This window comes from Melanerpes formicivorus, unplaced genomic scaffold, assembly GCF_026170545.1.
Source record: "Melanerpes formicivorus ecotype bairdi unplaced genomic scaffold, bMelFor1.0.p_v2 SCAF_72, whole genome shotgun sequence".
Lineage (NCBI taxonomy): Eukaryota > Metazoa > Chordata > Aves > Piciformes > Picidae > Melanerpes > Melanerpes formicivorus.
The window spans coordinates 1239580-1259968 of record NW_027142424.1 but is presented as its reverse complement, the minus strand read 5'-3'; the positions used below and the strand labels follow the sequence as shown (position 1 = coordinate 1259968).

General features: G+C 53.4%; 1 protein-coding gene across 2 annotated transcripts in view; it reads right to left on the bottom strand.

The window, feature by feature from the left end:
- The window catches only part of CORO1C (coronin 1C), an 87816-nt gene extending 68367 nt beyond the window's left edge, over window positions 1-19449 (bottom strand). Inside the window, exon 1 of one of the 2 annotated variants that reach the window (XM_068163343.1) lies at window positions 17608-19449. In XM_068163343.1, coding sequence (XP_068019444.1) covers window positions 17608-19036 — 1429 coding nt within the window. In that variant the 5' untranslated portion in view covers window positions 19037-19449. Of the gene's footprint in view, window positions 1-2457; window positions 2559-17607 lie in introns of those variants that run through there. The other variant, XM_068163345.1, reaches the window with a different exon arrangement.
- Between the last annotated feature and the right edge of the window lie 940 nt (window positions 19450-20389).

Here is a 20389-nt window from a genome sequence, read left to right as displayed (position 1 = left end):
TTCATGAAGCCATCATTAGAGCCTGATATTCATCCTGGAGATGATGCAGGGCGCAGTTAGCGAGGGCAGGATCCCGGCGATCCCTCGCTGCATCACTCAGGCAATGACAGCAGAAGCAGAAACCCAGCTGATATTTTACCCTTCTGTGCATTCCTTCCCAGTGCCATTGTACTGAATCTCTCTGCCTCTCGCTTGGAGTGCGTCCCAGAAGTGACAGATGCAATAAGCATGAAGATTTCACTTGAAAAAAGCCAATGATGGCTGAAAAGGCAGCTCACTAAAGGACAGAGTCATGCCAGCAGACACACAACTGCTGATTAAAGCAATCTGTAATCAAAGGCTACAAGTGACCACCGAAACAAAAAGCAACCCCACTGTCCTCGAGTGCTGGAGTGCAACAAAACACAGAGCAGACTCCCCCTGACACCTACCTGAGTGCAGCAGGTGGCTACCAACAACTCCTGAAAACAATGTAAGTGTACCCACAGAGATGAGGAAGGACTTCTTCCCTGTGAGGCTGGTGAGACACTGGAACAGGTTGCCCAGGCAGGTTGTGGATGCCCTGGAAGCGTTCATAGGCAGGTTGGAAGGGGCTTTGAGCAACCTGGTCTAGTGGAAGGTGTCCCTGCCCATGGGACTGGATGATCTTTAGGGTCCCTTCCAAGCCAAACCATTCTGTGATTCTGTGACATACCCAAACCAAACACACATTGACTTTATCACAACAGTGTTTGATCTACCTTTGTGTACGCAGCCTTTAGCAAATAGGACTATTAGCTGCAGTCAAACAGCTCCAGGAGCACACAGCCATCTGTCTTCTCCCCTTTCAGCTAAAAAAGAAGTGACTCAATGCTTGCTATTCAAATGAAAACCATGTAGATCACAGAATGGTTTGGGCTGGAATGGACCTTAAAGCTCATCTACCTCTAATCACCCCTCACCACCATGGGCAGGGACACCTTCCACTCCACCAGGCTGCTCAAAGCCTCATCCAACCTGATCTTAAAACAGTTCCAGGGAGGGGGCATCCACAGCCTGCCAAGATGCCCTCCTGCCTCACACACCAGCTATGCACTGCCTTCTCCAGCCATCACACACTCAGAGAGGCTTCATGCAGGCTGGGCTGTGCCGGTTCCCCCACACTGAAGCATCTCTCCCGCCTGTGCTTGGAGCAGCACATGAAAAGAGAGAGAGAGAGTGTGTCAGGAAACCTGGATGCAGCCTGGCCTAAAATTCAACCAGAAGAGCTACCAGCAGACTGAAAAAGCAGCCAGAGCTGCCTGTATCCAACATGTCACTCCCTCATTACGGCTCCAACATCCTTGGTCTTGCTTGCCCTGATCCCCACACGCATCTGCCTGAATAGCCTTGAATGGACCCGGCTCAAACAAACAGGCACAAGACCACAACCACAGCTACAAAAACCTCCACACCGCTAATGCAGATCAACAATAAAACTGCATCAATCAGTTTTACTTTTGTTTCCAGCCAGCTTTCAGTCCCTTTTGGATTTATTCTCCTCCCCCCCCCCCCCCCCCAGCTCAGTCTCTCTGGGCAGCATCACATTGTCCTAGGTACCACGGTGGAACGTTGCGTGGTTGCTCGCTGATGCCTTCCCCCGGATCCTGAGCAAAGAAACATCGGATTTCACCCAGCATAAGCAAGGACTAACCTTTCAATCCTGGCTTTTGACATATCGCTATGAAAACAATGTGGCTTTCGGCAAAGGAAAACAAAGCCCAGGAACATGTCACACAACCCAGGGCTTGACACATCTCCCGAACACCCTCAGAAGAACCAACAATAACAGCGTGATATGTACCCAGGCAAGAAAAAAAACCCAACAGAATTGAGCCCTCTGGTCATCTTTTGTCCTCCGCAACGTTACAGGGTGGCAGCAGGGACGCGGCACGTCGGTGCCACCGAGCTGCGGCTGCATCGCCATGAACGAAGAAAATGGGGAAAATAAAGGCAAAAGGGGCAAAACCTGCCGAACAAAATGGGAAAACCCCCCCAAATCCTCGTTCTCGCCACGCAGGAGGCAGCTGGAGCTGGCAGCGGGCATCAGGTGTTGCGGTGGGCTACGGCGGGAGAGCTCGGCCCCGGGGCCGCCCCGCCCGGGCCATGCCCTGCGGCAACCTGCGAGCCCCGGCCGGATACCGGAACCGGCCGCGACCCCGCTCCGCTGCCTAATAAGGAGGAGAAGAGCCGGGAAAAAAAAACCCGGGCTGAGCACAGCGTGGGGAAGGCGCTTCCTCCCCCCAGGCCCGTGCGCTGACAGCGGCCGCCGCCTCAGGAAGGGCTCAGCGGGGCAGGAAGAGCCCGCCCGGCCGGACCCCAAAACCCGCCCTGCCCCGTCCCTCCCCGCGGGCACCACCACCACGGCCGCCCTCCCGCCCCACCAGCTGCCCCTCTCCCCCGCTTCCTGCCCCCCTCCCCCTCGTCCATGCCGCGCACCGCGATCCCGAGCCGCCTCCCCGCGTCCGCTCCTCAGCCCGGCGGAGCCGCCACCGCCGCTGCCGCTGCCGCCGCCGCCGCCCGACTGAACGCCGCGGGGCGGGGGCGGGCAGGGCCGCCGCCAACCCACGCCCCCTATTGGTCACGCCCCCTTGTAACCACGCCTCACTCTGGGACTAGGACACGCCTCCTCCTTGAAGGCCCCGCCCTGCCGCCGCGCGCTCCCCGGGCCCGCCTCGCCCCACGAAGGGCGGGGACTGTGCGATGAGTGGCGGCTCGCTTAACCAATGGCGATGATGAGTTCGCGGCCACGCGTGGTCGGGCTCCCGTTCTCTTCCTCCCCCGCGCCGGTGCCGCCGGTCCTTCCTCGGGGACCGGCCCGGTGGGAGCCTGCGGGAGGGCACCGGGCTGCCCGTCCTGGGTTGTTTCCCCCGGGATCCCTGAGCCTGCCTCAGGCTTGTTCCCCTCGAGCACTCAGCCTCCTGGCCACAGGTCGGTGCCGAGCGGTCGCCCTTGCTGCTCCTCGCCCTGCCTCAGGCTCCTTCCTCCGCAGCCCAGTCTCCCTCCGGCACCGCGCCAGGCTGGTACCCCCGCTGCCTGCCACCCTGCCTCAGCCCTCTTGCTTCGCAGACCGGTTCCCCTCTGGCACTGAGCTGCTTTGGTACCCCCACACGCCTCAGCATGCCCCAGGCCCCTGCACAGCCCAGGTCTCAAGCACTCCGTCTCTTGGCCATGGGTCGGTGCCCAGCGCTGGCCCTCGCTGCTCCCCAGCCTGCCTTAGGCTGCTCCCAGGCCCCCCTGCAGCACCCTGTGGCACGGCACTCTGGTCCCCTGCTTCACACACTCGGCCAGCAGAGGTGGGGCTGTGCTGCCAGGAGGGAAGGGTTTAGGGCACGACAGCAACAAACCCAAGAGATGGTGAGCACCGATAAAATCATAGAACTGTTCGGGTTGGAAAAGCCCTCTAAGACCATCCAGTGCAGCCTTCAACCTAAGGCCATTATGCCCACTAAACCCTGTCCCAAAGTGCCACAGGTTTCTTGCACACCTCCAGGGCTGGGGACTCCACCACCTCCCCGAGCAGCCTGTGCCAATCCCTGACCCTCCTTGCAGCAAAGACATTTTTCCTCATCTCCAACCTAACCCTCCCCTGGCACAACTTCAGGCCATTTCCTCTCCTTCTATCACCTGATGCTGGGGAGAAGAGACCAAACCCCACCTGGCTCCAACCTTTTAGGCTCTGGAGGGAGCAATGAGGTCTCCCCTTAGCCTCCTCTTCTCCAGACTCAGCCCCACTAATGTGGTTCTCCTGAGGCAAGCAAGGTGCAGCTAGAGCCTGCTGTCACCCACAGCAGCACTGAGGAGACTCAGCAGCACTGAGGAGACTCAGCAGCTCAGCAAAGGAAAGCAAACCAAGACTTCTGCAACAAAAACAACCACACTGCCTCATTTTGTCATCCTGACTTGCTGGGACCTGCAGCTGCTGTGGGAAAGGGGCACTGCCAGCAAGGTGGTGACAAAAGCAGAGTTTCAGCCCCTGCTAAAAACCACAGCTTATTGGGGAGAAACAACCCAAACCCACCCAGGATAGTGGCTTGAAACTGAAGGTTTTCTACACTGAAAGCAAAGCTGCTTTGGGGGGATGCTGGCTTAATGGGGCTGAAAAGAGGTGGGGGTTTTCTTATCTCCACAGCTGGATGAGAGAGGCTGATGGTGATCGCTACAATAATCAGTGAGAGGCTGAGTACCTGGGCAGCAAAGCCCTCCAGGCACACAGGGTGATACCAGCCTCCCAGGCTGCCTGTTTCTGTTCCTCCAGGCAGCTCAAAGAGCGGATGAATGATGCTAGAGCAGTGCCCACACTGTGCAGTGTTTACCATACATGGCCAAAACCAAAAGCTAGTCTAGCTTCCTCCTCTCTTTGGGCCAGGATCTGCACATTCATTTGCATGCGGTTAGGTGCTTAAGGGGCCTGATTTTCTCAGGGCACTGACACATTGGTATCTCGGGCTTTAGAGAAAAATAAGCCTGTCCTGATGAGCTGAGATGAGCTGAGCACTCCCCTCACAATACAGGCTGGGTGAAGGATGTGGCTCGAGAGCAGACTTGAGGAGAAGGACCTGGGGGTGCTGGCTGATGAAAAGCTCCAAGTGAGCTGGCAATGGGTGCTTGCAGCCCAGAAGGCAGCAGTGTGCCTGGCTGCAGCAAAAGCTCTGTGACCAGCAGGATGAGGGAGGGGATTCTCCCCATCTGCTCTGCTCTCATGAGACCCCACCTGGAGTGCTGCATCCAGTTCTGGTGCCCCAACCATCAGAAGGTCATCAAACAGTTGGAGAGGGGCCAGAGGAGGCCACAAAGATGATCAGAGGGCTTGAGCCCCTCCTCCATGGGGACAGGCTGCAAAAGCTGGGACTGCTCAGCCTGGAGAAGAAAAGGCTCCAGGGAGACCTTATAGCACCTGTAGGAGACTGCAGGAGAGCTGGGGAGGGACTTTTGACGAATGACTGGACAAGGGGGGGTGGCCTTGAGCTGGAAGAGGGGAGATTTAGACTGGAGATTAGGAAGAAATTATTTACAGTGAGGGCAGTGAGAGTCTGGAACAGGTTACCCAGGGAGGCTGTGGATGCCTCCTCCCTGGAGGTGTTCAGGGCCAGGTTGGATGGGGCCTTGAGCAGCCTGGGCTAGTGGGAGGTATCCCTGGCCATGGCAGGAGGGGGAGGTGGAGCTGGATGATCCTGAAGGTCCCTTCCCACCCAACCCATCCTCTGGTTCCACAATTCCTCCTCCTCCCCCATGCAACTGCGGCGGCACCGTGACCTGCCCCCCGTTAGGGGATAGCTGGCTGCTGAGGTGTGCAGAAAGCCTCCCAGGGATCCATTTGTCACACCTGTGCTGGGGACTTCAACACCAGATGCCACAGCAGCTAGAGATGAAACAAACCAACCTTATCCAAGGCTTGTTAAACTTTGACAGCAGTTGAACCACGCAGGCAGCAGAGCCTCTCTCCTAACAAAACCCTGCACCCAATGAGCAGGGCTGCAATCCTCCGTCCCCACCACCCACCAGGTCAGTATTTCCCTCCTGAAAGCCAGCCCAGCACACCTACTCCCTCAGACAGGCTCTTTAAAAGGCTACAGAGGAAGAAAATGGAAGCAGTTTGGGCAGGCTGAGAGGAGGCCTGCAGGTGCTCTGCGCTCTGGTGGGTTTGTGGTGGTGATTCATGGTTTTCCACCTGGGTACATGCCTTGCTGAAGGTCACACAATGACTCAGGGGGAGAGCTGAGCTCCTTGACTGCCAGACCCATGGCCATTAATTCATTGAGAGGCTTGAATCTGGGTGTGTGTGGCTTAATATCAAGGGGGAAAAAAAAACCCCAAACCCTAGCAATGCAAGCAGACAAAATGGTAGTTAAAAAATACAGGGACAGTTCCTTCTAGCTAAAAGCAGGGGCTGAGCCTGCAATGGTATTTAAGTCATGTACCAGGTGGTGATTTGCCCTGGACTGAAAAACAAGGGTGAGGGCAGCAGTAGCCAACAGCTCAGACAAAAAAAAAGCCCAAACAAACAAACAAGGAGGAGTTTTCAGCAGCCAAAGAAAGAGGGAGAGATGCACAAAGCACACAGTGTGAAACTGGTCCTGAGCAATCCAACTGAACCCTCAGTACCTGCACATCATGCTGGGTACCCTTGCAGCACAGATTGCTCCCCATAGCATCACAGAATGGTTTTGGTAGGGAAGGGAGGTTCAAAATCTAGTTCCAACTGCCCTGCAGGGACACCTTCCACTAGCCCAGGCTGCTCAAGGCCACATCCAACCTGGTCTTGAACACCTCCAGGGAAGATTCATCCCTAACCTCCCTGTGCAACCTGTTCCAGTGTCCCACCACCCTCACTGGAAAGCATTGCTTCCTAATCTCCAGTCTAAATCTCCTCTCTTCCAGCTCAAAGCCATTGTCCCTCCTCCTGTCACTACAAGGCCTTGTAAAAAGTCCCTCCCCAGCTCTCCTGCAGCCTCCTTTAGGTACTGGAATGCTGTTATAAGGTGTCCCCTAGAGCCTTCTTTTCTCCAGGCTGAACAGCCCCAACTCTCCCAGCCTGTCTCCATAGGAGAGGTGCTCCAGCCTCTGATCATCTTTCTGGCTCTCTCTGGACCTGCTCCAACAGTTCCATGTTCTTCTTGTGTTGGGGGACACCAGAACTGGATCTAGTGCTGGAAGAGTCACTCAGATGGGCTGGGAACAAAGCCATACCCCATTTTTTGCTAATGAAATACTTGAATTTTCACTCATGCTTCCTTAACCTGTTGGTGGAAAAGCCCCAAAGGTCACCTGGATCCTCAGCTGGATGATCAAGCCATTTAGATGACAACACCTCATCATACAGCTGGAGGAAGAAATGAATGTAGAGTTATAGAATCATAGAATTGTTAGGGTTGGAAGGGAACCTCAAGGCTCAGCCAGTTCCAACCTCCCTACCATGAGCAAGGACACCTCACACTACAGCAGCTTGCTCACAGCCACATCCAGCCTGGCTGCAAAAACCTCCAGGGTGGCCTCCACCACCTCCCTAGGCAACCTGTGCCAGTCTCTCACCACCCTCCTGGGGAAGAACTTCCTCCTAACATCCACTCTGAATCTACCCACTTCCAGTTTTGCTCCATCCCCCCCAGTCCTATCACTCCCTGACACCCTCAAAAGTCCCTCACCAAATTTCAAGCTGAAGCCTTCCACAGCTACCAGCTTTATTTACACCAGCTTTTCAGCCCCACTGCAAACAGCAACCTTCATCACTTCAGCTGAACCTAATCATCTCAACAACCAGCCCTGAAATCACAGCTGGAGTGATGTTAAGCCCAACAGCTTGCCAAAATATGCCACCAATCCCCCCTGGGATCAAGGAAAATATCCTATTAGCATCACAGAATTGTTAGGGTTGGAAGAGGCCTCAAGGCTCAGGCAGTTCCAACCCCCCTGCCCTGGGCAGGGACACCTCACACTACAGCAGGTTGCTCACAGCCACATCCAGCCTGGCTGCAAAAACCTCCAGGGATGAGGCTTCCACCACCTCCCTGGGCAACCTGTGCCAGGGTCTCACCACCCTCCTGGGGAAGAACTTCCTCCTAACATCCAGTCTGAATCTACCCATTGCTAGTTTTGTTCCATTCCCTACCTATCATCCAAATCATCCCAACAGCCAGCCCTGAAATCACAGCAGCAGTGAACTAAGCCCAGCAGCTTGCCAAAATATGCCACCAATCCCCACTGGGATCAAGGAAAATGTCCTATTACCACATCCTTCCAGCTAGGAGGACCCCCACAACAAACTCTCTGTCCTCTTTAGCGATACTAACATGCCCAATCATTGCATTTGGCAGCCAGGACTCCCCAAACCACACCACACTGCTGTTACCTCACTCTTTCTGGGAAGAACTTCTTCCTAACATCCAGCCTGAACCTCCCCTGGCACTGCTGGAGACTGTGTCCTCTTGTTCTGCTGCTGGTTGCCTGGGAGAAGAGACCAACCCCCACCTGGCTACAACCTCCCTTCAGGGAGTTGGAGAGAGCAAGAAGGTCTCCCCTGAGCCTCCTCTTCTCCAGGCTAAGCAACCCCAGCTCCCTCAGCCTCTCCTCACAGGGCTGTGCTCCAGACCCCTCCCCAGCTTTGTTGCCCTTCTCTGGACACCTTCCAGCATCTCAACCTCTTTCCTAAACTGAGGAGCCCAGAACTGGACACAGGACTCAAGGTGTGGCCTAACCAGTGCTGAGCACAGGGCAGAATGACCTCCCTGCTCCTGCTGGCCACACTGTTCCTGCTGCAGGTCAGGATGCCATTGGCCTTCTTGGCCCCCTGGGCACACTGCTGGCTCATGTTCAGCCTACTGTCAACCACTCCCCCCAGGTTCCTTTCTGCCTGGCTGCTCTCAGCCGCTCTGACCCCAGCCTGTAGCACTGCCTGGGATTGTTGTGGCCAATGTGCAGCACCTGGCACTTTGCTGTGTTCAATCTCATGATCTCAAAGGTCTTTTCCAACCTGGTTAATTCTATTCTATTCTATTCTATTCTATTCTATTCTATTCTATTCTATTCTATTCTATTCTATTCTATTCTATTCTATCCTATCCTATTCTATCCTATCCTACCCTATCCTATCCTATCCTACCCTACCCTATCCTACCCTACCCTATCCTATCCTATCCTACCATATCCTGTCCTATCCTTCCATATCCTATCCTATCCTATCCTACCATATCATATCCTATCCTACCCTATCTTACCCTACCCTATCCACCCCACAGGTTTGAACCCTCTGCTACATCGCTGCCTGCTCGCTGCAAACAGCCTCTCCCACAACAGCCTTTCTAGGGAAGCAGCACCCAGCCTGCAGGCTCCACCTCTGGAACTTATGTCAGCAGCTAAATTTAGCTTGCCTGCAAATATGCATCGATTCCATCACTGCAATAAATCACCTGGCTGGAGCTCGCTGTGCCTTATAAGTAATACGTGTGCTTGCTGTGCCCCGCAGCCTTCCATGACACTGAGAGAAGGGAAAGAAAGGACCAAACACCTGCAGCACCTCTCCCTGGGAGAAATTTTGGTGGCTTCTTCGGCCTCCAGGTGATTATACAAGCATAGAATCATTCTGGTTGGAAAAAAGCCTCTAAGGTCATCAAGTCCAACCTCCAACCCCCTTCCCCCATGGGCACTAAACCATGGCCCCAAATGCCATGCCCACACTTTTCTTGAACACCTCCAGGGATGCTATCTCCACCACCCCCAATCCCTGACCACTCTTGCAGCAAAGAGTTTTATTCCTCCTCTCCAACCTCACCCTCCCCTGGCACAATTTCAGGTCATTGCCTCTCCTTCTATCACCTGATACTAGGGAGAAGAATCCAACCCCCACCTCACTGCAACCTCCTTTCAGGGAGCTGTAGAGAGCAATGAGGTCTCCCCTCAGCCTTCTCTTCTCTTGATTAAACAACCCCAGTGCTCTCAGCTGATACTCACCAGACCTCTTCACCAGCTTTGTCACCTTTCTCTAGACCTGCTCCAGCTCCTCAATATCCTTCCTGGGGTGAGGGCCCCAAAACTGAAGGCAGTATTCAAGTTGTGGCCTCACCAGCACCAGTCCTCCAGTACAGGGGGACAGCCACTTCTCTCCTCCTACTGGCCACACCATTCCTGATCCAGCTCAGGATGCTGGTGGCCTTCTGAGCTCCCTGAGCACACTGCTAGCTCATCTTCAGCTGCTGTCAATCAGCACTCCCAGGTCCTTTCCTGCTGGGCAGTTTCTGGCCACTCTGCCCCAAACCTGGAGCATTCCTTGGGCTGTTGTGATCCAAGGGCAGGGCCTGGCTCTTGGCTTTGTTAAACCTCATCCCATCGACCTTGGCCCATGGATCCAGCCTGGCCAGAGCCCTTTGCAGAGCCTTCCTGCCCTCCAGCAGGTCAACACTGCCACTCCTTTACACAACTCCTCAGGGAGTCTCCGGGTGATCTCTGACCGACGGCAAACGCAGTCATTCAGAGCCCTCGAGTCGCTCGAGGGATGAATTTGCCTCAAACATCTCCATTTGCCTAAATCCTCCTTGCTAAATACATGCTGAATGAAGGGAAAAAAAAGGGCTTATGGAGGGCTTAGGGAGCTCAGCAACAGGAAGTCCTGTTATTGTGCAGCTTAACAGCTAAGTCACGCAAAATATGATGGACGTCGAAGCGGGGACCCAGGGAATGCTTCAGGGTGGAAGGGACTTTAATGTCATCCAGCACACACACACACACATCCTGCACTCAACAGGGACATCTGCAACTACAGCAGGTTGCTGAGAGCCCCAACCAACCTGACCTGCAATCGTTCTAAGGATAGGGCATCAACCACCTCTCCAGTTCCATAGTGAAGATTTACAGCACAGACAGTGATCTAATGGACTTCCTTCTTCTCAAACCCTTGCTTCCAAGTCTTCTTCCTGAGTATAAGTCCCTGGCACAGCCCCACCAGCCCTGGCTGTGCTTTCCTGCCCACTTGGGTATTTCCCAAGGGTGCCACCTGATAAAGGCTGAATCAGCTTTTCCTTCTGGTGACTCATCAGGGCTCAGAGAATCATGGCATGCTTTGGGTTGGAGGGCACCTTTAAAAGTCATTTATCCCAATCCCCCTGCAGTGAGCAGGGACATCTTCAACTAGAGCAGGTTGCTCAGAGCCCCAAGTGACCTGAGCTGCAATGGTTCTAGGGCATCAACCACCTCTCTGGGCCACCTGGGACAAGATCTCACCACCCTCAGTGTCAAAAATTCTTCCTTCTACTCTAAACCTCCCTCCTTTAGTTTTGTGTTCCAGGCCTGGAGTTTGCAGCTATCCAAGTTCCATAACTTCAGCAGGACATTTGCACCCTCTACTTAGGCACCAGAACAAGAAGACACATTCTCAAGCTGCAGCAGGGGAAGTTTAGGCTGGAGGTGAGGAGAAAGTTCTTCCCAGACAGAGCAATTGGCCATTGGAATGTGCTGCCCAGGGAGGTGGTGGAGTCCCCATCCCTGGAGGTGTTCAAGAGGGGATTGGATGTGGCACTTGGTGCCATGGTTTAGTAGTCATGAGGTGTTGGGTGACAGGTTGGACTTGATGATCTCTGAGGTCTTTTCCAACCTTGTTGATTCTATTTCTCTATTCATTTCTTGAAGCCTTACAGGAAGCATTAGTTCCTCCCACCTGAAAGCTGCATATTTGAATGCATCTCCTTCCTCTCTCGTGATTTAGGTGCAAGAATCTGGGGCCAGATTGAGCTGCTCCCCCTGAGATCTCTGATGGGATCTTAGGTTTCACTTACCATCATTGGAATGTCACAAGGTTTTAATGGAGAGAAATCCAAGCTAATTGCTATGAAAAGGGAAGGGAGGGAAGGGAGGGAAGGGAGGGAAGGGAGGGGAGGGAAGGGAGGGAAGGGAGGGAAGGGAGGGAAGGGAGGGAAGGGAGGGAAGGGAGGGAAGGGAGGGAAGGGAGGGAAGGGAAGGAAGGGAAGGAAGGGAAGGAAGGGAAGGAAGGGAAGGAAGGGAAGGAAGGGAAGGAAGGGAAGGAAGGGAAGGAAGGGAAGGAAGGGAAGGAAGGGAAGGAAGGGAAGGAAGGGAAGGAAGGGAAGGAAGGGAAGGAAGGGAAGGAAGGGAAGGAAGGGAAGGAAGGGAAGGAAGGGAAGGAAGGGAAGGAAGGGAAGGAAGGGAAGGGAGGGAAGGGAGGGAAGGGAGGGAGGGGAGGGAGGGGAGGGAGGGGAGGGAGGGGAGGGAGGGGAGGGAAGGCCATTTTCTGTGCAGGGAAGATGATTAGATTTAGTCTTTCTGCCTCATTGTCTTGCTGTCTCTTGGCCACATACCACATGGTGAGGGCAGCTTTATTAGAGAGGAAATTTAGCCTGGAGATGAGGAAGAAATCCTTTACAGTGAGAGTGGTGAGACACTGGAACAGGTTGCCCAGGCAGGTGGTGGTTGCCTCCTCCCTGGAAGTGTTCAAAGCCAGGTTGGATGTGGCCTTGAGCAACCTGATGGAAAGTGTCCCTGCTTTAGCATGGGAGTTGGGAACAGGTGGTCTTTAAGGTCCCTTCCAACCCAATCCATGATTAAACTGCTTCCAAACCTGTTTTTGAAGGGCACTTTCCCTGAGCAGCAGTTGCCAGGACCAAATTGTCCCCCACAGCCACCACCCGACAGCTGATCACAGCTAATCAGTTCTGGCTCTGGGACAGCATTATGTGTTCTACCCAGGGAAGTGTTGCCCTGTGCTGCTCTGTTCCTCAGAGCCAGCAAAGTGTTTGTCTGGAGAGAAGGAGCAAGCAAAATCCCTTTGGTCTGGCCTTATTCAATCCTTGACCAGAAAGGGGAGCTGTAGAATTATGGAACACTGATAAAGAGAGCAATATGTTCCATCAGCTCCTGAGAACGACAGCCAGGAAGGCAGCAGAGGGGCTCAGAGAGCATGTGGGCAGGGAGGATGGAGGAAGATGTGGCTGAAAGCTTGGGGGTCAGGAGGCAGCACCCCCTTGGTTTTATTCCCCCTTCTGCCCCACCTTGCTGGGTGACATCGAGAGAGTCCCTGCGCTGCCCCCAGCCCCACTCAGAGCCTGAAATCACAGCGCAACCTCCTTCCCCAAAGGGTCATGGCAACCCTGCTGCACTTGTGGTGACATCACTGCTGTGCTGCTGGGAGTGGGTGGAAGAGGCTGGAGATTGATGATAATGAACATTAGGTCGGGGTGGGTGTTAATTATTTATGCAATTGTAATTAATGATTTACAATGCATTTCATCCAGCACACTCAGTGCTGCACAGACACACACACACACACACACACACTTGGGCGTCTTGGGTGCACCCAGACAGAGGTGGTGTTCCTGATAACATCCTTCCCCAACTCCTGGGCTGGCAGATGGTAGAAGGAAAAAGGAAGAGGGGAAAAAAAGAAGGAAAAGGAAGGGGGGGAAAGGAAGGAAAAGGAAGGGGGGAAAGGAAGGAAGAGGAAGGGGGGGAAAGGAAGGAAGAGGAAGGGGGGGAAAGGAAGGGAAAGGAAGGGGGGGAAAGGAAGGGAAAGGAAGGGGGGGAAAGGAAGGGAAAGGAAGGGGGGGAAAGGAAGGGAAAGGAAGGGGGGGAAAGGAAGGGAAAGGAAGGGGGGGAAAGGAAGGGAAAGGAAGGGGGGGAAAGGAAGGGAAAGGAAGGGGGGGAAAGGAAGGGAAAGGAAGGGGGGGAAAGGAAGGGAAAGGAAGGGGGGGAAAGGAAGGGAAAGGAAGGGGGGGAAAGGAAGGGAAAGGAAGGGGGGGAAAGGAAGGGAAAGGAAGGGGGGGAAAGGAAGGGAAAGGAAGGGGGGGAAAGGAAGGGAAAGGAAGGGGGGGAAAGGAAGGGAAAGGAAGGGGGGGAAAGGAAGGGAAAGGAAGGGGGGGAAAGGAAGGGAAAGGAAGGGGGGGAAAGGAAGGGAAAGGAAGGGGGGGAAAGGAAGGGAAAGGAAGGGGGGGAAAGGAAGGGAAAGGAAGGGGGGGAAAGGAAGGGAAAGGAAGGGGGGGAAAGGAAGGGAAAGGAAGGGGGGGAAAGGAAGGGAAAGAATAGGTGCTGCCCAGAGCTGACACAGCCAAAGGCAATCTCCACACTAATTCCAAGCAAGTCTACTCCTTCAGGTATTTTTCCTCTCCATCACTGTACAGAATAGGAACACATTGAGTTTTTTCTTTCCCCCTCTCCCCTCCCTTTTTTGTGATGCTGGGGAGGTGATCCCAGAGCCTCAGGAAAAGCTTGGGACCCCGAAGCAAACCGGAGCGATTAGCTGCAACAGACGGGGTCGTCTGTGTTGCTACCTCCGCTGTGCCAGCTGATGAAGTAAGGAGAGGGAGACCAGAGAGCAGAACACACACCCCCAAAAACAAAGAAAGGAAATCATGGGGGGGGGGAGGGGGAAGCAAGCTGTATTTTATTTCCAACACAAATGTCCTGGGATGGACACTTCCTAGCCTTTGGCATTGCACAGAACCCCGGCAGGCAGCCCGCAAGGCGCTGGGAGCAGCAGCAGCAGCAGCGCGGGGCTCGGCGCCGCGATTCCTGTGGCGCTCCACGTTACGCTCAGCCCCCAGCCTAGGGCTCCTCCTCATTAGCCAACCAGTTCTGAAGCCTTTTGCCATCTTGTTCTCTGTCTCTCCCTGCTGTCTAGGATCAAGGTTGGGCCAAAGGTGCTGAAAAAATCAGAGGTATAAGGAAGGAATCACACAGCGGTAAATGGAATCATAGGAGTCACAGAATTGCTTGGGTTGGAAAAGACCTGGAGGAGGATGGAGTCCAGCCATCAGCCTAAAGGCCACCATGGCCATCAAACCATGTCCCAAAGAGCCATGCCCACATGTTTCTTGGACTCCACCACTTCCCTGGGCAGCCTGTTCCAATCCCTGACCACTCTTGCAGCAAAGAAATTGTTCCTCATCTCCAGCCTAACCCTCCCCTGGCACAATTTCAGGCCATTTCCTCTCCTTCTATCACCTGAGACTAGGGTGAGAAGAGGCCAAACCCCACCTGGCTCCAACCTCCTTTCAGGGAGTTGTAGAGAGCAATGAGGTCTCCCCTCAGCCTCCTCTTCATGGTTAGTGAGGCAGTGTGAGGTTTGGGAAGAGAGAGGTTCAGGAAGAGGTTAAACCCCCACAAGCAGACTGTGTCACAGAGCAAGAATGAGTTCTTCACTGCAACATTTTCACTCTTCAGCATTGGAACAGATTGCCCTGAGCCTCCCTCCTTATTTCTCCTGAAGAACAGGTAGGAAAACATCAGTCAGGAGGGGTTTAGCTGCAGCTGGTGTTGCCTTAAGAGTAGAGCATGATTTCTTGTAGTGCCTCCTCACCCCCATCCTCTGTAAGACCATCCACCTGCTCTTTATCTCCCTGTAGAGGATCCATGCCTCTGCTGCTGAGAGCATCCCTCTGGCTGATGCAAACATGTGTCAGCTGCACCATGGGGTCAGAGACAACCTGAGGAGGAGCAGAGAGACTGTGGAGACAGCACCAGCAGTGGCACTGCTCCCTGCACAGGGTCTGAGCCTGGCACAGAGTCTGCAGTGACAAGTCTTTCTCAGCCCTGTTTCCCTGCATGGTGAGAATGAGGAAGTGTCTTCCGAGAGAACCACAGCATTGTTTGGGTTGGAAAAGACCTTTAAGATCATCCAGTCCAACCTTGATCTAAGTCTATAGCCTGTAGTCCGCTGTGGTCCCTCAGTACCACATCCCTGCCTCTCTGAAACCCCTCCAGGGATGGGGATTCCACCACCTCCCTGGGCAGCCCGGGCCTGTGTTTGAGAGCCCTTTCACTGGAGTTTCTTCTAATGTCCAACCTAAACCCACCCTGGGGCAACTTGAGGCTGTTTCATCCTGTCCTGTCACCTGTTCTTTGCGAGATGGGACTGACCCCCACCTGGCTCCAGCCTGCTTTCAGGGAGATGTAAAGAGCAATGAGGTCTCCCCTCAGCCTCCTTTTCCCCAGGCTGAACAACCCCAATTGCCTCAACTGCTGCTCCTCACCAGCCCTGTTCTCCAGACCCTTCTCTGGACCCGCTCCAGCACCTCAATGCCCTCCTTGGAGTGAGGGCATGCCTCCTGAAAGGCATTTAGATAACCCTCTGAGAGGACAAGATCTATTCCTGAGCGCTGCAGGCTTTTTGTCACCACCGACACACGCACCACCTCTGTGGCAACCTCCCTATGCTGACTCCCTTGGGTGACTTCTGCCACTGACAGGCAGCACGCACCCAGCCTGGAGGGACAGTCACACTGGCGTTTAAGCAAGCACTCTCCTCAGTTCAAAGCTAGCACACATTTCCTCTGCCTTGACACATTTATTTTCCCTTATAAGGCAATCCACAATCACAGATTGCCAATAAACAGAAGATGCTGGGGCTGATACCTCCGGGCAGCATCCGACCGCTCAAATAAACTCTTTCTTCCCCCTCCCTCCCTAACCTCTCCCTGTTGCTGCTGGTTTGCCACCCAAACTGCAGCAAAATTGGTGTAGCTCTTGGTTTATGAGTTTCCAAATTGATGTCCTCCTCCTGGAAGCTTCACTCAGTCAAGTAAGAAAAACACCATAAGGCAAAGATTCTTTCTCCTTTTTACCTTTCTTTTTACCTTTCTTTCTTTTTTCCTTTCTTTCTTTTGTTTTCCTCCCTTTCTATTTTCTTATCTTTCTTTTTTATCTTTCTTTCTTTATCTTTTTTTTTCTTTCTTTCACCTTTCTTTTTCTAACTTCCTTTCTTTTTCTTTTTTTTAACCTTTTTTCTTCCTTTTTAAACTCTTTTTTCTCTTTTTTAACCTTTTTCCTTTCTTTTAACTTTTTTCTTTCTTTTTTTTTAACCTTTCTTTCTTTTTTCAGTTTTTCTTTCTTTTTTAAAAACTTTTTAACCCTTTCTTTCTTTTTTAAACTTTTTTCTCTTTTCTTATCTTTATTTTTTTAACTTTTTTCTTTCTTTTTTTAACTTCCATTTTTCTTTCTTTTTTATCTTTCTTTCTTAACTCTTTTTTTTTCTTTTTTAACTTTCTTTTTTCAACTTTCTTTTTTCTTTCTTTTTTTAACTTTCTTTTTTCAACTTTCTTCTTTCAACTTTCTTTTTTATCTTTCTTTCCTTTTTAACTCTTTTTTTCTTTCTATTTTTTAACTTTATTTCTTTTTTATCTTTCTTTTAAAACTCTTTTTTCTTTCCTTTCTTAATATTCTTTTTTCTTTCTTTTTTCATCTTTCTTTCTTTTTAAACTCTTTTTTCTTTCTTTTTTTTAAAACTTTCTTTTTTCTTTCTTTTTTATCTTTCTTTTTAAACTCTGTTTTCTTTCTTTTTTTAACTTCAATTTTTCTTTCTTTTTTTTTTAACTTTCTTTTTTCATTCTTTTAACTCTTTTTTCTTTCTTTTTTTAACTTTCTCTTTTCTTTCTTTCTTTTTAAACTTTTTTTAAACTTTCTTCTTTATTTTTTAATCTTTCATTCTTTCTCTTTTTTTTAATCTGTCTTTTTCTTTCTTTTAAAAAAATCTTTCCTTTTTCACTTTTTCTTTATTTTTTTATTTCTTTCTTTCTTTATTTATCTTTCTTTCTTGTTTTGTTTGGTTTTTTTAAATGCCATAACTAAAATAAAATGATCTTGGCTCACCCAGGGTTAGAAGACAGAGCTACATCATCCCACAGGGCAGTGGCAGAAGGCATCATATGGACACTTCTGCACAGTGTATAGAGGAGCTGGATATTGTACTTGACAGAACCCCAGCATGGGGAGGCTTGGAAGGGACCACTGGAGATCATCGAGTCCAACCCCTCTACTTAAGCAGGGTCACATTGTGCTTATCTATGCCTTTAAAAAGGCAAAGAAAAGGTTTCTCACCAAGGAGTTGCTCTGCACAAAGTAGTTCCAGCAGGTGGAACGCTCAATGTGAATCAGCCTCTGGTTGCCACCCCACACATGACACCACTAAACCTGCCCCGAGCACGTCCCACCTCTTCCTCAGCTCACACCAGCCAGGTATTCTCCGAAAAGCCTCACGACCACCACATTCCCACCTTCCCTCCCCACCCCTCCCTCAGCTGCAGGCTGCTCCAGATTCCCCCAGCCCCGCAAGGACAGCGCCAGAGGCTTCCCTGCTGCCCTCAGGTCCCAGCTCACCTTTCCTGGCCACGCCGGCCGAAGCTGCTGCTGCTGCTGCTGCTGCCGCCGCTGCCTTGCCCTCGGCAGCCTTGCTCTTCTCGAAGGTCTTCTTGGCGTCGGCAACTTTAAGCACTTTCTCATCCTCCTCCTGATTCTTCCTCCCCTTCCGCTCAGACTCCTCCGAGCCCCCTCCTCCTGCAGTCCAGCCTCCAGCGAGCTGCTCCTCTCCTCCAGCTGCCCACTGCTCCTTGGCAGGCTTGGCCGCGCTGCTGAGGGGCTCCAGCAGCGCCTCTGTCATTGCCACCGTCTTGCTCATGCTCAAAGCCAGGCTCTCCTTGCTGTGGGACCGGACAGGAGGGGCTGGGGGGGTTTTCTTCGGGATGTATGAATCGAGCATCCCCACATCTGCTTCGCCTTCCAGCTGCTCCCTGCTCTCAAAGAGCTGGCTGCTGCTACTGCTCTGTCTCAAAAGCTTCTCAGTGTCCCTGGACGCGGGAGCATAATTTGCAGCCGCAGAGAACATCCTCTCGAGGCTCTTTGCTCCCTGCTTGCCTGGCTCCAGCTTCCTGGCCAGATCCTGCTCACCACCAGCCTGGCCATCCTGGCAGAGGTCCGGCACGCCGTCGGGCTGGGCGGCGAAGCTCAGCGCCTGCCTGAAGCTCTCAGCTGCCTTGCTGCTTTCCCTGGGGATGAAGGAAGCAGCTGCCGGTGCCTCCTGTTTGCACTGCAGGAGGTAATCCATGAGCAGTGCGTTCCGCTCGAAGCTGTCCGACCGGATGGGGACCTTGGGCTTGTGTCCCTCCGAGGGGCAGTTGAGGCTCAGCTTGGCCACTTGCCTGCCGTCTGCACTGCTTTCGGAGTCCGAGCGGCTCAGCTGCCTCCTCAGGACTTCTTGCAAGGAGTTGAGCCTGTGGAGGCTTGGGCTTGCCACCTGCCCATCCCCTGGGTAGTCTTCCTGGATCTCAGGTACCTTCTGCTCGGTCACTTCCCATTCCTCCTCCTCCTCCTCCTCCTCAGGTTCTGCTTCTGCCTCCTCCAGCAGGCGCCGGTACTCGCTCTCCTCCAGCCTGTACACCACGGGCTTCACCGTCCTGCCCGTGCCCGCTCGCCTGTGCACCACCTCCAGCTCGTACACCTTTGGAGGGGCTTCTCCCTCCTCCCTTCTCCTGCACTCTCTTTTTGACACGGGGTGGTCTTCCAAGCACAGGTCCCCTGCCAGCCCTCTCTGCCTGCTGCCGCTCATCTCTGACTTCTTGGCGGGAGCTTGCCCGTCGCTCCTGGGGTCGGCGAGGTCCCCCCTTCTCTCCAGCCTGCTCCCCAGGCCCTCCTGGGCACAATCCTCACAAGACCCTCCAGAGCCTCCTGGGGAAGAGGCACAGTCTCTGCCCCTCGCCTTCCTCGTGTCATCCCGTAAATATCCGTAGTGCTGCCAGGTGGAGGCTTCCATGGCCGGCAGCTCGCTCACCCCAGTTCCTGGTCCAGAAGCTTCGGCAGTGGCCAGCCAAGATTGCTTCCCACCTTGGGTCTGGGCAGCCTTTCGGCACCGCCTTCTCCCTTCCTCGGCTACTGGCAGGGAGGGAGGCAGCCTGGAAGGCTGTGTGGCTGGGTCATGTGAACCGGCGCTGGGGAGCCTGGTGGCCAGCAGAGGTGGACGTGCAGGCTGGGGTGGTGGAGCCCATCCTCTGCAGCAGGGCAGGAGCCTCTCTCCCAGCACAGCAGCTGTCAGGCTTGGTGCTACGCTGCTTCCCTTCCCAAATATATCCCACCTGAACAGCTCCCAAAGCACCTCCCAGCTTCTAATTTGCTGGCCCAGAGCTCTTCACGAGGCAGGACTTGCTGCCTGTCTCTTCAGGGGCTCTCCTCTTGTGCCTCCAGCCTGCTGCAGCAAGGACTCCCCACGCTCCTGTGCCGCCGTCCTGCCTGGCTCCCCTCCGACTTCGCTGCTCCCAGAGGGGTTTACTGCCAGGTCATCATCTGCTGTGGCTGCTCAGGGCAGGCTCACCTCCCTCAGCTCCTCTGTGGGTTTCAGAGAGAGCTTGGAGAAGCCCCAGCCCGTGCCTCCCGCCCTGCCTCCCTGCCCTGCTCCCGCCGGGCGCGGAGCGTCTGCCCCAAGCTCTCCTTCCTTGGAAGCGGCACTCAAGCCTTGGTCTGCGTCCCAGTGTTTCAGGGAGAGATGCTGGCTGCACACAGCAGAGATGGATGGGCTGGAATCAGCTGCAGGAACATGTTATTGCTAAGGGAGTTGCTGGGACAGAAGAAAAGACCATGGAGATAAACAGAGAAGCTCAACAGCAGCCTCAGAAACAACTTTCCCTTTGGAGGCTCCAAACCATAGCTTAACAAAAATCCCTATTCATGCTCTGGGCATTTCTCTAAACAGCCTTCTGAGCAGCAAGGTCCTCCCTTGGACAGCCCTCCTGCCAAACAGGCCCCTGTAAGCTCTCTGGAGGGAGCAGGCGAGCTGAGGGCTCTGATCCCTGTGTACACAGCCGAGATGCCTGGCATTGCAGGCAGCCACCACGGCTCCCACCCAGCAGCTCTTCCCCAGAGCTTTGCCTTTTATGGTGCAGGAGGTGATGGCTGCTCCAGCCCCAGCTGGGGAAGCATCCCGAGGAGGGATGCAGGAGAACACCTAGAAGGTGCCTAAAGGGACACCCTGATGGGGTTGAGTTACCCCAACACCATCCCTAAGAGCTTACAACCAGCCCCCTGTGACCTGCCCAGTGGTGCCATGCTCCAATGGGATGGGAAATCATAGAATCATGGAGTTGTTAGGGTTGGAAAAGCCCTCTAAGATCAT